The sequence below is a fragment of the Theropithecus gelada genome, chromosome 6, assembly GCF_003255815.1.
Source record: "Theropithecus gelada isolate Dixy chromosome 6, Tgel_1.0, whole genome shotgun sequence".
Taxonomy (NCBI): Eukaryota; Metazoa; Chordata; class Mammalia; order Primates; family Cercopithecidae; genus Theropithecus; species Theropithecus gelada.
Window position 1 is genome coordinate 67,657,624 of NC_037673.1, and position 14,076 is coordinate 67,671,699.

At 45.2% G+C, this 14,076-nt stretch overlaps 1 protein-coding gene across 4 annotated transcripts in view; it reads left to right on the forward strand.

Moving 5' to 3' along the window:
- MAP1B (microtubule associated protein 1B) overlaps window positions 1–14,076 on the forward strand; it is a 103,033-nt gene that overhangs the window by 68,817 nt on the left and 20,140 nt on the right. For 2 of the 4 annotated variants that reach the window (XM_025386850.1, XM_025386849.1), the window contains exons 3-4: window positions 8,171–8,253; window positions 11,041–11,181. In XM_025386850.1, the coding sequence (XP_025242635.1) occupies window positions 8,171–8,253; window positions 11,041–11,181 (224 nt within the window). Of the gene's footprint in view, window positions 1–4,040; window positions 4,456–8,170; window positions 8,254–11,040; window positions 11,182–14,076 lie in introns of those variants that run through there. The other 2 variants (XM_025386851.1, XM_025386852.1) reach the window with 2 other exon arrangements.

Consider the following 14,076-nt stretch of genomic DNA (forward strand, 5'->3'; position numbering starts at 1 on the left):
CCTTTGCCTTGATAATTTTTAAAAGGGAGAAGAAAAAAAGGAAGAGGGGAACCTAAGAGAATGGGACTGGGTAGGAGAGAAACACCGAAGAGAGGTTTTAGAAAGCAGGTCAAATGAGAATCCTGCACATGGAAAACCAAACTGAAACCACTGACAACAACAAAAAAGAAAACTAACAACCACAAAGTCCAGGAAGTATAGAGAAAATTAGGTACAGACTCAAGTTAGGTAATAACTAAATTCCCTGTAACACAAAAGATATCCAAGGTAAAAAAACGTTGTCTAACTCACAAGCAATGATCACTTTATTTAAACTAAAGAAAATTATTTGCAAAGTCTCCTGAACTTGAGTTTTTTTTATTCTCTTAAAAAAACAAGTGTTCAAAATTTGGAGAGCCATAGATTCAGGAACATATATCAGAGATGAAACAGATGCATAAACAAAAATTTATTTCCCACAGAAAAGAAATGTCATTTCTAGGAATATAGGGGGAAGGTGGGAAAGAACTTGGCTGATGGTTCAGCAGAAACCAAGAAGGAATTGCCCTCAGGACGTGTGTGGGAGGCCATAGTGCCCTGCTGGGTGCACACATACGTGCACGCGCACACACATTCACACACACACAGGCAATTCAGCAGGCATTGACTGACCAGCAGCCAACCCTGGCTGCACACTTACCTCTTACAAAGGAGAATCTTGGCATCACAGCTTGAAAATCTTTATTTTGGATGGCAGTGGATCAGGAAAACGAGAAAGGAATAGTGTCACAGCACTGACCTTGGCCTTGAGTGGCCTCGTGGAGCGTGACAAGGGTCCTCAGGCCTGTTCTTCCACACTGTCAAGTCAGTAAACCTCAGCTCTTTCATCCATGAAGAGAGGATAATATTTGCCCCACTACTTCATAAAAATGCTGTGAGATTAAACAAAGAACTACCTGAAGGACAAAATGCTTTGGCAACTCTAAGGTGCTCTACACATGTAAGGTTTTATTGCTGTATTCTGGTGATGGACTGTCTGGTGATCAAAGGATTAGATTTTGTCACTACCCATTTCTGTGTATTAGCCTTGTATTCAGTCATTTTTGGACCCAGGTGGGATGGCACCTGGCACATAGAAGGTGCTCCAATGTGTGCATGACCTTAAAACCAGCATGCATATTGAATTATGCTTTTGCCACCTTTTTGCTCATGTTCTCTGTTGCCTCTGAGACACCCAGCCTAGAAAAGGTTCTTTTCCAAGCCTCAGGCTGAGATGTGCAAGAGCGGATGAAGGCGAAAAGATGAGTGAGTTGATTGGGGGAGTTAATTTGATGCGGAGGACCCCTGAGAAATCCAGCTCACTCCAGGGCTAGGAGTTTTACTTCCCTGGAGACAGATTCTGTGTAATTTCCTGGTAACAGCTGGCCTTCTGTTTTCTGTGCTGATGCTCTTGGTCTTTGGGGATCCGTGGCATTAGAACCAAGTCTCCTAGCACCTTTGTCTTCTAACAGTACCTCTGTGGCAGGGGTGAGGGTTTTGCGACTCACCGTGCCTTGGGATCATGTCCTCCCTCAGGGCCGAGGTGGGTTCTTGCTCCAGGGGAGCCAAGGAAGTCTTCTGTTAGGCTGGGTTGCCTCGATCCTTCTCCTGGACCCTCTCTGGAGCTCTAAGCAGGGGCACCTGGGATGGAGAGCTGCTCGTTGTAGCTTCTCAGAGCATGGTTACTGGGTAGCCTATGTTCACCTCTTTCTCTTTCTCTCTGTTTTTCTTGCTTAGAAATGATGTGGTGGGATAGAGGGGCACAGAGAGAACCACCTGGGGCTCTCAGGAACAGGCTTCTGTGCTGCTCGCGAGGCTTCCTTATTTGCTGGCACCTTTCCTCCCTCTGAAAAGGAAGTTTTGGGGAAACCTTCCTGCCAGGCCTCTGGGCCCCAACGTTAGTTGACAGGGATAGAGAGGACTTCTGTGAGGGGCTCTGGAAGAAAAGGTTCACTACAAACCTCTGCTGCTTCAGGCATCTCCCCTCCTGCCTCACCAGCTCCCGTTCTCTTCAAATCAACCACACATTTGCTTTACCTGCCATGTGGGTTTCTGCAGAAAGGAGGCCTGGAGCTGGAAATGATTTCACACCAAAAGCTGCTATTACAAGCTACTGGGAGACCTGTTGGTTAGTTATTAATTCTCAGTTCCTGTACCAAGCACCTTTCATTTCTTGCTCTTAGCCGTTTAGCTACATTTTACTCTTGGGAGTGTTTTTTGCACAAGGGGTCGGAGGTTAGAGGTTTCCTCTCAAAAAAATTCACTTTGGTAAAGAGGTTGAGTTGAATAACTCTGACTGCTATCGTTTTCTCTTCCTTCCCTTCCTCCCTCCCTTTTTTCCTTCCTTCCCTCCTTCCTTCCTCCCTCCCTCCTTCTCTTCTTCCTTCTAATGAAAACAGACTTTAGTTTTTATTTATTTTTTTTTTTTTGAGGTGGAGTCTCACTCTGTTGCCCAGGCTGGAGTGCAGTGGCGTGATCTCAGCTCACTGCAACCTCTGCCTCCCAGGTTCAAGCAATCCTCATACCTCAGCCTCCCAAGTAGCTGGGATTACAGGCATGCACCACCATGCCTGGCTAATTTTTGTGTTTTTAGTAGCGACAGGGTTTCACCATGTTGGCCAGGCTGGTCTCAAACTCCTGACCTCAAGTGATCCACCTGCCTCGGCCTCCCAAAGTCCTGGGATTACAGGCATGAGCCACCGTGCCTGGCTTGAAAACAGACTTTAAAATCAAGACATTTAGTGCTTATGGTCTTTCTCGATTGACCAAACTTTACTTTCAGCTAAATCAACCCAGTCCTTTTTTATCTCACATATTTTTCTCTCTAACTCCAGAATCTTCACATTGTAAGTTATTCCATTGTTGAATCTGGGCAGGGGGCTGAGAGTAGTGGGTAGGTGAAGAGAGGGCGGCAGTGGGAACTGACACAGCAGAGAGGCAGAGATGGGGGCAGGACAACTTTTCTCCTGACTAAAGCCCGTGCCCATGCCTGCCCTGCAGTCCTGGTTACCAGTAGTTCAGGACCCTCCTCATCATTTCCCTTTCATACTGAGTACAGATCAGAGGCTTTCTTTATTCTTCAACTGCCATTTCTATTTCCTCCTTCCAAAACCAGGGCGAAGCCTCTGAGGGGTGTGTGTGCTTGTGTGTGTGTGTGTATGTGTAGATGAATCCTAAACTCTGTGGAGAAGAGATCTCGCAAGCATCCTAGAAATTTACATACATAGATAATAACGTTTTGCTTTAAGAGATTTCAGAATCAATTGAATATAGTAAAACATAAGCTACTAAAAAAGCCAAATCTTATAAGACACATAGGTTCAATTAATCTGACACGTTTTCAAAAAGGAATAAAATCCCCACAATAACCAAAAAATGCAGGCTTCCTTCTGAGTTCCAAACACAGCTTTGGGAGAACACAAACAAAAGTCTCATTGTCTGCAAGGCCCCTGCTGCTTCGAGGGTCCTCAGACCGTCCTCTTTTGATTCTGAGGTGGCGCGGACCCCTTTTGTCACACACAATCTTCTCCACTGCCCCCGCCCCCGCCCCCGCCCCCGACCCAGGTCGAGGCTTCACAATCATGCTGAGTTTTGTGGGGAAGCCCGCAAAGACTTTTTCTTATGAAGCAATAAGCGACACAATCATTCCAGGTTGAGCCCCCGCTTTTGCTGCCCTCAGACCGATGCAAAGTTAACTATTCACGGGAAAGTTAACTATTCACGGGGCTGCCTAAGGGTTTCCCTGTGAGGTGTCGAATGGAGAATGCAGACTACAATGGTGGGGAGAGAGGCTGGAACCCGGCTGCCTTTCTTTCCTGGGAACTTCTTTTCTGAAGCAACTGAATGAGACCTTTACAAGCCAGGGTGGTGGCCTCCCTTCAGAATGCCTGGCCCGTTTCCCAGTGTGAAGCATTCCCCAAATATGCAACTTTGTGAGCATCCCAGTCGCCTGCGCTGAGAACCCGCCCGCCTGCCGCAGGAAAGCTGGCACCCACGGGGATGCCAGGGGTGGGGGCGCATCAGGGCCCCTCTGCCAGGCTTGACCAGATGCTGGGGTGGCCCGGCCCCACTTTACATCGTCCCAGGAAAGAATCTGGCCAACAGTCTGGCTGTGACAAGAGCTAGAAGCTTCTCTCTCTCCCTTTAAATCCCCTCCTTCATTCAAATCCGATCCTATAAAAAGGCTTTTGTTGAAGGAGCAGCCATGGCATCTTGGTGCACGTCTGTGCCATTCCTCTCGATATTTCCAAAGATGGACAAAAGAGAACATCGTTAGTTGAATTCCTGGGCAAACTGGTCTGAAGATTGACTTGGAAGGAGTGGAGGTAAATGGCAGCTGTCACGTGGCATTTGTTTTGTTTGCAAGTGATGAAGCCAAAGAAAGGGACTGCTGGTGGATGGTAAGAAGCCTCCTGCCAGGGGCCACCTCGGCAGCAGGTGAGCTCACTGTGTGTCTGGGGAAGAGCGTGATGTGGAGGCAGGTGGACTGTGCAGGCTGCTGTCACCTGGACGTGGGTGTTGAAGGGTGCGGTTGGCGAGGCTGAGGGCATTGTGTAGGATCACTTCAGAAAGAAAGAGGCTCTGATTTCATTACCATCACTTGCGGAGGGAGCCACTTTATGTACCTTGTTCAAGTCTACTTGTATGGATTCCTGCAGAATACAGACATGATGACAGTCATATTTGGACATTGCACTGCCTGATGCTCTGGGTGCCCACAACAAAATTGTGACCAAAGAAATGATATTCTTTCTCCTTGGTCTTAAGCTTTTGCTTAATTTCATCTTAACCTAGTGCCTTTGAAGCCCTTGAAACCTTTGCTTCAAGAAGACCACTGATGGAAAGACCTAGAAAGAGGATAGTTTCATGTGTCTTGCCAATTTTCATTTTATCCTTTGCTTATTTAAGTTGATTTTCTTTTGCTTTAGCTTTAAATGTACATGGTTGTCAAAACCAAAAACAACCAAAACGCCAAAAAGCAATGTCCAATAAATTACAGTATTTAGCATTCATAATGAATTAACTTTCTTTCCTGTGGTTTATTCTTCTTAAGCCTCAGTTCTTTGTCTGCTCAAACTGTGGGACTTTGTTCTGTTTTGGAGTTTATTTTTAGGCTTTTGGAGTAAGACATCACATATTTTCTTTTAATTTTAACTTCTTTTATGTGGGATATTCTGCCACCTTTGCTTTTTTTTGGCCAATATTCTTCTCCTAATATTTTCTGCCTTTCTGCTTTTGTAAGCTCATCTCTGATTTTATTTCTTTGAACCTTTCTCTAACTGTCTTTTGGCATTTGGTGTCTGTGCCTTGTCTATTTTAACAAATTTTAGTCCAGTAACCAAACCCATAGGGCAGCGAAGCAGAAGGACTCTAGATCCAGGTGACCTGGCTCCAAGTCCTGGCTCGACCACTTACTAGTTGTGTGACTTTGGGCAGGTTAATTCTCTTCTGTAGACTCATTGCTCTTGACAGTAAAGGGGGATAATCACAGTACCTATGTCGCAGAGCTCTTCTGAGGATTAAATGAAGCCATGTGTGTCTTAGAACAGTGCCTGACAACATGATTGTTCTGTTTAGGCTTCTATCTGTGATGTGGGGTTTATTGGTAAATGTTAGCTGTTAGGGAAAGTAAGATGGTGGGGGAGAATGGGCTTGGTAACAGTAATGGTGGTTGGTGGTGACTATTTCAACATGTAGTACTTCTGGTCCTTCTTGATATAAAGGAAAAAGAATCAGTGTATCCTGGACTGCTTTACGTTTTTTATTTTCTAATTGCTTTATTGAGATCTAGTTTGCATACCATACAATTTACCCATTTATAGTGTACTAGTGAATGTTTTTTGGTATATTATTAATTTTTAAGTCATGATAAAATATATATAAAATATAAAATTTGCCATTTTAACTATTTTAAAATGTACAATTTGGTGTCATTAATTACATTCACAAGGTTGTACAACCATCCCCTCTTTTTATATTTTATCAGTTTTTTGAGACAGAGTCCTGCTCTGTTACCCAGGCTGGGGTGCAATGGCATATTCTTGGCTCACTGCAGCCTTGACCTTCTGGGCTCAATTGATTCTCCTGCCTCAGCCTCCCACGTAGCTGGGACCACAGGTGTGTGCCACCACACCCAGCTTTTTTTTTTTTTTTTTTTTTTTGAGATGGAGTCTGACACTGTTGCCGGGACTGGAGTGCAATAGTGCAATCTCGGCTCACTGCAACCTCTGCCTCCTGGGTTCACATGATTCTCCTCTTGCCTCAGCCCCCCAAGTAGCTGGAATTACAGGCACACATCATCACAGCCAGCTAAATTTTTGTATTTTTAGTAGAGACGGGGTTTCACTATGTTGGCCAGACTGGTCTCAAACTCCTGACCTCGTGATCCGCCTGCCTCGGCCTCCCCAAGCGCTGGGATTATAGGCATGGGCCACCGCACCTGGCCATTTTTTTTTTTTTTGTAGACATGGGGTCTCAACTTTGTTGCCCAGGCTAGTTTTGAACTCCTGGGTTCAAGAAATCCACCTGCCTCGGACTCCCAAAGTGCTGGTATTATAGGCAAAAGCTACTGCGTCCAGCCTTCATCACCTCTATTTTATAAACATTTTCATCACTCCAAACAGAAACTGTACCCACTCAACAATAACTCCCCATTCTCCTTCTCTTAGTCCCTGGTACCTTCTAATCTACTCTCTAACTCTATAAAGTTGCCTGTTCTAGAGATTTCATATAATTGGAATCACTATATTTATCCTTTTGTATCTGGCTTATTTCATTTAGCAGACTGTTTCCTAGGTTCATCCATGTTTTGGCATTATCAGAACTTCATTCATCTTTATGTTTGAATAATCTTCCATTGTACTGATATACCACATTTTACCCAATCATCCATAGATGGACATTTGGGCTGTCTTACCATTGTGAATAATGCTACAATTAACATTGGCATACAAGCATCTGTTCAGGTTCCTGCTTTCAATTCCACCTGGAAGTGGGATTGCTGGGTCATACAGTAATTCTATTTTAGCTTTTTGAAGAACTGCCGAACTATTTTTCTAGAGGACAGTTGCTTTTGGTCATTCTTTCCTCTTGTATTTCTCTCCCCTGGTGTCTGCCTCCCTCCGATTCTATTCCATTTCCTCCTGCTGCCTGAGCGTCATTGTACTTCCAAGCGGCAGACATGTTTGTGTCTACCCTCCCAACCATGCGTCTCCCTCCCACATTTCAGAGAGAACACCCACTTCCCTGTCCTTAGCAGCTGCCCAAGCATGTATCACCAACTCTGGCCGTACATCCGCCTGATCATTTCATCCCATTGTCCAGGGAGGGGGAGTCTTCGTAGAAGGTCATGCACGGGTCTCCGTCCCCTTTGGCTGGAGGGCTGGTTCAGCCACCGAATGACCCTAGGACCTGTGAGTGGGGGGAAGTCAGGGATGTGGAGCCACAGCCCTGCAGGGTTTCAGCCTTCCTTAGACAGGCGGTCATCACAGCCAACACCTTGCTTTGTTGTTCTCCGTCCACTGTGCATATTTTTAGGGGGCAGTTTGGCCACCCTGTTTCATGGGAGGGTTGTTCTCCACTTTTCATTTGCTTACAGTGTCTCCAGTTTCCTATGAGCAAGTGAATTAATTAATGAATACTCCAACAGACTGTAAGCCTGCCTCAGACAGCCATTCTGATTGTTGGGCTAATTGTTAACTGGAGTTTCTGGATGTCATTCATTTCACAATAAGGCTCCTAATTAATCTCAGTGCAGTTCTCACCAGAAGAAAGGCTGATACGGAGAAACATCCCCAATTACCATGAGAAAGGAAATGTCAAGAGCCCCACTGAGTTTTCCTGGCACCCACCCTTGTCTCAGATGAAAACCGCCATTACCGCAAGGAAGCTGCCTAGACCGACCCTGAAAACTGGAGAGTGTGAGAGCAGGAGGAGCCCCCGACCACACAAACCCAGCTCGGGGAGGAACCTGCTCGTGGCTGCACCCTCTTTTTTAATAGCACCAATTATGTTTCCCAAAATGATGTAGAGAATCTCGGAGCTGTGTACTACATCGGAGGCAGAAATTCCTATGCTGTCCCAGGAGCAGCAGGGCAGTTTTTATCTGGAAAAGCTAAAGGTCTCCCTTTTGTGTGTGTTTTTGTGCCTGCAGGACAAAAGATCCTTCATCACCGAAGTGACGTTTTAGAAACAGTGGTCCTGATCAACCCTTCTGATGAAGCAGTCAGCACTGAGGTAAGCATTCAGCTCTGTAGAATCTGGGGCCGGGCCCCACACACTGGCTAGGGACCCAGTGGATTAGAAGGGCTGGGCAAATGGGGGCAGGAGAGGGTCACAACAGAGAGAAGTTCTGGGTTAAGAGGTCTTAACCCCCTACTAAGTGGTTGGTTCTCTGCATCGGTACCACCCAGCCTGCTCCTCCTGATAAGGACAAAGTGGAAGATAGTAACTGGAACTGTAAGATTTTGTCCAGGCAAGGGAGTATGAATTTGGGGTGTTTATGAGGGGGGTGGTGGGGAGTGCTGCTGGGATGGAGTCTGATAGGGATGTATTAGGGGAAATAGACACAAGCCCTCAGGCTGGGACATACAGGACAAGCCTGGAGAACAATGGCATCTCAAGAATGGCAACCCAGTGCAAGCCCCATTCAGAGCCTTCCTGCACACTCCTATCGCTGTGGAAAGGCAGGCTAGCATAGTGGTCAGAAGCATGGGCTGGCGCCAGGCCACCTGGGTTCATAATCCCACATCTGCCTCTTACTAGCTGGGAGCCTCAAGCAAGCTATTTACTGTCTTTGTCTCAGTTTGCACCTCTGTAAAATGGAGGTCATAATAGTTTCTACATTTAATGTTCATATTTAATGTTGTGCTTAGAAGTACCAAGTGCTTAGAACAGAGCATGGCACATAATGACTGAAATGTAAATATTAGCTGTGATTGTTACTATTACCACCGTATGAAACTGTTGCTATGGAGAGTAACTGGGTATTTCGGAGCCCAGTGTGACATAAGAACTTGGTTGAAGCCAAGAGTCCCTGGTCACCCAGGCCAGAGGAGCTGCTGTCACTCCACTTTCCACTTCCTTTATTACAGTTGAGCACTTTTGAGATTGAGTTGCTTCTTGGACATTAAAGTAGCCAAAGTCCCTGGGAGCCTCCATTATTTGCAGTGTCTCTTCTACCCACACTTTGAGCATCTCTGTGACTGTATCCTGTTTTTGTAAGTGGAGATATAATTCAAGGACCATAAAATCTATCCCTTTAAAGTATGTAATTCGGTGGTCTTTAGTGTATTTACAAAGTTTTGCAACCATCACCCCTATCTAATTCCAGAACATGTCTTTCATGCCCCCAAAGCCCTGAGCTCATCGGCAGTCACTCTCCATTCTTCCCTAGTGCTGACAAGCGCGAACCTGCCTGTCCTGATTTGCCAGTTCTGGATATTTCATATAAATATAATCATATACTATGTGGCCTTGTGTGTCTGGCTTATTTTAGCCTAACAATTTCAGGGTTCATCCATGTCGTAGCATGTGTCAGGACTGTATTCATTTTCGGGGCTGAACAGTGCCAGTGTATGGATAGCCCACATCTGTGCATCCATTCCTCAGTTGATGGACACTTGAGTTGCTGCCACTTTTTGACTGTCGTGATGTCACCTGTTCTGACTTACTTCTGCCTGCTTTAGATCAGCAGGACCTCTGACAATGCATGAAGGTGCAAAGCTGAGGAAAGTGATGGGATAGCAATCTCTGTTACTAACAGAGTCAGGAAGTAATTACAACTTGAAAAAAGCTGGAGAATTACAGCCTGTGCAACGTGGTGAAACCCCATCTCTACCAAAAATACAAAAAATTAGCCGGGCATGGTGTTGCATGCCCGTGGTCCCAGCTACTCAGGAGGCTGAGATGGGAGGATTGCTTGAACCCAGGAGGTGGAGATTGCAGTGAGCCGAGATGGCACCACTGCACTCCAGCCTGAGCAACAGAGTGAGACCCTGTCTCAAAAGGAAAAAAAAAAAAAAATAAGCTGGAGGATTAATATATGTCCAGGCAAACTGCCCGGAAGAGTTGTGAGAAAGGAAAAATATGGAATTTTATAAAAGGAATCCAGGCTTGCCTGTGGAGCAGATGGGGCTGAAACAATTACTTAGGTACATGTGTTTTTTCCATGATTAGACTGTGGGGTTCTTGGGTAAGGGGTCATGGTCTGTTTACTTTTGTATCCTCCCCTCAGTGCCTAACATGATGCCTGGCAAGTAGTATGTGCTGAACATTCATGAACTGGGCTCAGAATAGATACCTTGGTGCTTTGGAGTGGTGTTTGCTGAAGGACGTCTGGCTTCCTGCCACTTAAAAGTTCACAGAGTTCTTCAGTGCAAACCATTTGCAATTCTCTCAAAGACTGCTACATAGGGGCAGCCTTTTCTTTCTATTCAATGACAAGCACCTTACTGATGCCGTTGGAAACTGCACTTGGAGCTGTGTGCTTGCTGCACGCCTTGGAAGGGAAGAGATGCCGTATGGGAGGGGTTGGTTTGGGACCCTAGTTTGGAAGCCCGTGCTTCCTGAGGAGGCCACTGGGGAACCTGGACTATACATGGTGATTCAGCCTGTGAGATAGTTCCAAGTCTTCCCTGGTTTCGCAGACCACGTGCTGCTAGCAGACATTTCTAACAGCTGTGGAACGAATGGTTACCAGCTGTGAAGGCTGCTTTGAAAAAGAGGAGGAAACTAGGGGGAGAAAGTCAACTATTGCTACTGTCTTGGTTGTAGAGAAACTTTGAAAATGGCATTCATGGGCAAACTGATAACTACACTTACTGGCTTTGTGGATGATCCTACAGCCAGGGATCCATTCAACCCTCCCGTGCTCTGCTGGCCTCCAGGAGAAATTAGACCTTTGGGGAATGAATGCTTTTTGCTGGTAATAAACTCCCATGGCCCCGAAGGCTAGCCTTGTCCTGGCGATGGGAGGGCAGCACTGCCCGCGGCTCAGGGCCTACGGTCTGTGCTTTATTGCAGGTGCGTTTAATGATCACTGATGCTGCCCGACACAAACTGCTCGTGCTGACCGGGCAGTGCTTTGAAAACACCGGAGAGCTCATTCTCCAGTCCGGCTCTTTCTCCTTCCAGAACTTCATAGAGATTTTCACCGACCAAGAGGTAGGTTCATGTCTGAGAATATCTGTGTTTCTAGTGGCTTGGTTGCCTTCGGTTCCTCTTTGAGAGCACTGGGGGAGACAGAAGAAGAAGGGAAGGGAAACTCACAGCTCTCCTGAAATAAGCAAAACTGTATGCTCTAAAATACTTTATTTTTGTGGCTCATTGCCAAAATAATTTAGAGCACTCATTTACAATTAATTGGAATAATTCCTAATGTGCCTGAGATATAGATGGGAAGGATTGGAACAGTCAACACTTTACAGATGGTCAAAATGATGGAGAAACTTGAAATGTCAGAGCCCAAAAGAAAACCTACGTTTCCTGTTTTCTGAAATAATACTCCAAAGATATCTTGGGCTTTTGGCACCGCCTTTTCCAGGCCTAATTATTTCAGATTTTTCTTACTTTAATGCCTGGTCCCAATGTTTGAACTTGGGCTGTTTGAACAGCCCACAAAAGAGAGAGGGCTCTACAAAAGGAGGCACGTAGGAAAATGGGGCACGTCTGTGACCCAAAAAAAACATGGCTAAAGTAACTGGACTGAAGCTGGGTCATTCGTATTTCTAATGCGTATCTTATTCAAAGATGATGCATGTGAAGTGTTGAGAACTGTGTGAAGTTAGCAGTATTTGGTCAAATGAGATCAAAGATTTTGATGTGCTTATTTCTGCTTGGGAATTTATCCTGACCTGGAAACTTTCCAAAGTAATGCACCTTGTTTATCTAGGTTATATATTTATAGCAGTTACAGAAACAATTCAGACCAATCCCCATAGTAGGTTGGGGCCTGCCTGTGGCCGATAGCAGATTTCTACATGGAGGGACTGAGGGATGTTCTGATAAGAAGAGTTACCAAGTCTGTTTAAAACTGTCTTCCTGAGATGGCAGCTTGTCCATCTCATGTGTACTGTGAAGGGCCACGTGTCCTTCTGCACTTAATCTTCCTTGGCCCTGTGGTTCAGAGAGAGCTCTGTTTGTACTTTTCATCACTGGCAAGAACTGTAAGCACACTGCCCAACTTCATCTGGGTCACCTGGAAGCTTCTTTAGAAACACTGATCAGATGGCATAATACTGTTCACTCTCCAGCCACTGGGGAGGGGAGAATGCAAAACTGTGAAAAGGAACATTTTTGAAGCCCCAGCTTTCAGAAGGTGTGGCGTCATCTGCATCTTGAAACACACGCCAGGACGGGATCCCCCAGGCAGGCAGCTCCTTTCTGAGAGGCTTCAGAGCTCACTCCCAGTTGGTTCATCTTTACCACTTCAAAATGCAAGCTTTGGCCCTGTCTTCCTCCAAGGCCACTAGAGTTCATGCGTCTTGCCTCATTCGTCTCGGTATCCATTGCACCTGCACGTAGTAAAGGCCTAGTAAGCCACTGTTCGATTGCATTGAAATTCCAAAGCTAGGGCTACAATTCTCACTCTGCCTACTGTCCTGAAGTTGTTGTTTGATCACTATAATGTCAGAATCTTTTGCAAGATTATGTCCCCATGTGCATGTTGTATCCAGAGGCAGGTAGGTGGGCATTTGTCTAGTAGCTGTGGGATCACACACATTATTAGCATCTTGCCTCAGGGAAGAGAGAAAGCTGCAGAAGGCTGGAAGGGGCCCAATGACATGGTGAACAGTTAAGTGGCCTGCTTGTAGCTCATTTGCATGCACATGGGCACTTTCCACATTCCTGTGCAGTTCTGTAGTTATTTTCTAGTGGTTGGTTTCTACCCAAGTGATTGGTTTGTCTTTTTTTGCTGAAAAACCAAGCAAAGGAAATATGTAAAGAAAAGTGTTTGCCATTGCCAAGATTTTCAATAAGGAAGTAACACAATTTGGCATATTTGCATCTCAGATAATATCTCCCCTTCCCCTTCTTTAAATAAGGTTGTTATGAAGATTGCTGCTTATTCATTTTTACTAGATTATGGAAGCAAAATTTTAGCACCATGGGCTGTGCATGTGTCAGATTTTGCCACTAACTACAGAAAAAGAAAATTGCCCTAACTGAAGAACTCAAGTTCCGTGGAAGGGCGGATTACCCAGGGTTTGTAATTATTGGGGTAGGTTCTGGAGGACACACATTTTGATTATACTCAGGTATCATGTCATGTTCTCTTCCGCCACTCACAAACCCCCATGCTGGTACTTTTGAAAAAGCAATAGTTAATACATATTGAAAAGGATCTCTAGGATTTTTCCTAACAGACTAGATCAATGGTGTCAGTGTGGTGGGGGAAGGCAAGGGACATTGGGTCAAATTCACTCTTCCTCCTCCCCCAACCAAAGCAACTCAGCCTTTATCTATTTTACATTGTGGACTTTGAAGAAAGGATGCCACAGCTAAAGTGAATTGAAAATCACTGGACTGGACCAGTGGTTATCAGCCTTTTGGGGCTAGGATTGCCCATTGTTGCCTTGGAAAAAGGATTGAGTAACTGAATGACAAACAGACCTTGAAGACCACTTGGTGTCCAGCCCTGTTCCTTTTATCCAGCCCTTGAAACATACTAGTTAACTCCAGGGAACCAAAACCACAATTTGGGACAAGCAAAAATGATACTTTTTAAAAAATATAAGAACAGCTAAAAATAAATAGACTGAAAAAAATAGAACTATCAGTACACTTTGAGCTTCAGGGTTTTGGAGTCTTAATCACCGGAGATCAACTAACAAAACCAGAACTAACAGACAGTGCTATTGTCTGGCTGACCCCACTCCTCCCTGAAATCCAGGGATGGTGAAATCATCATCTCCTGGGGGCATTTTTCAGTCTCTGTGTTGGAAAGTTTTTCCTTATTTGTCTCATTGTACCTTCAAGGAAGTGATGTGATCCCTTTCCCACCTACAGTGTCTTAGATACCCTTCACCAACACTGCCAATTTTTTCCCTTTTAGATTAA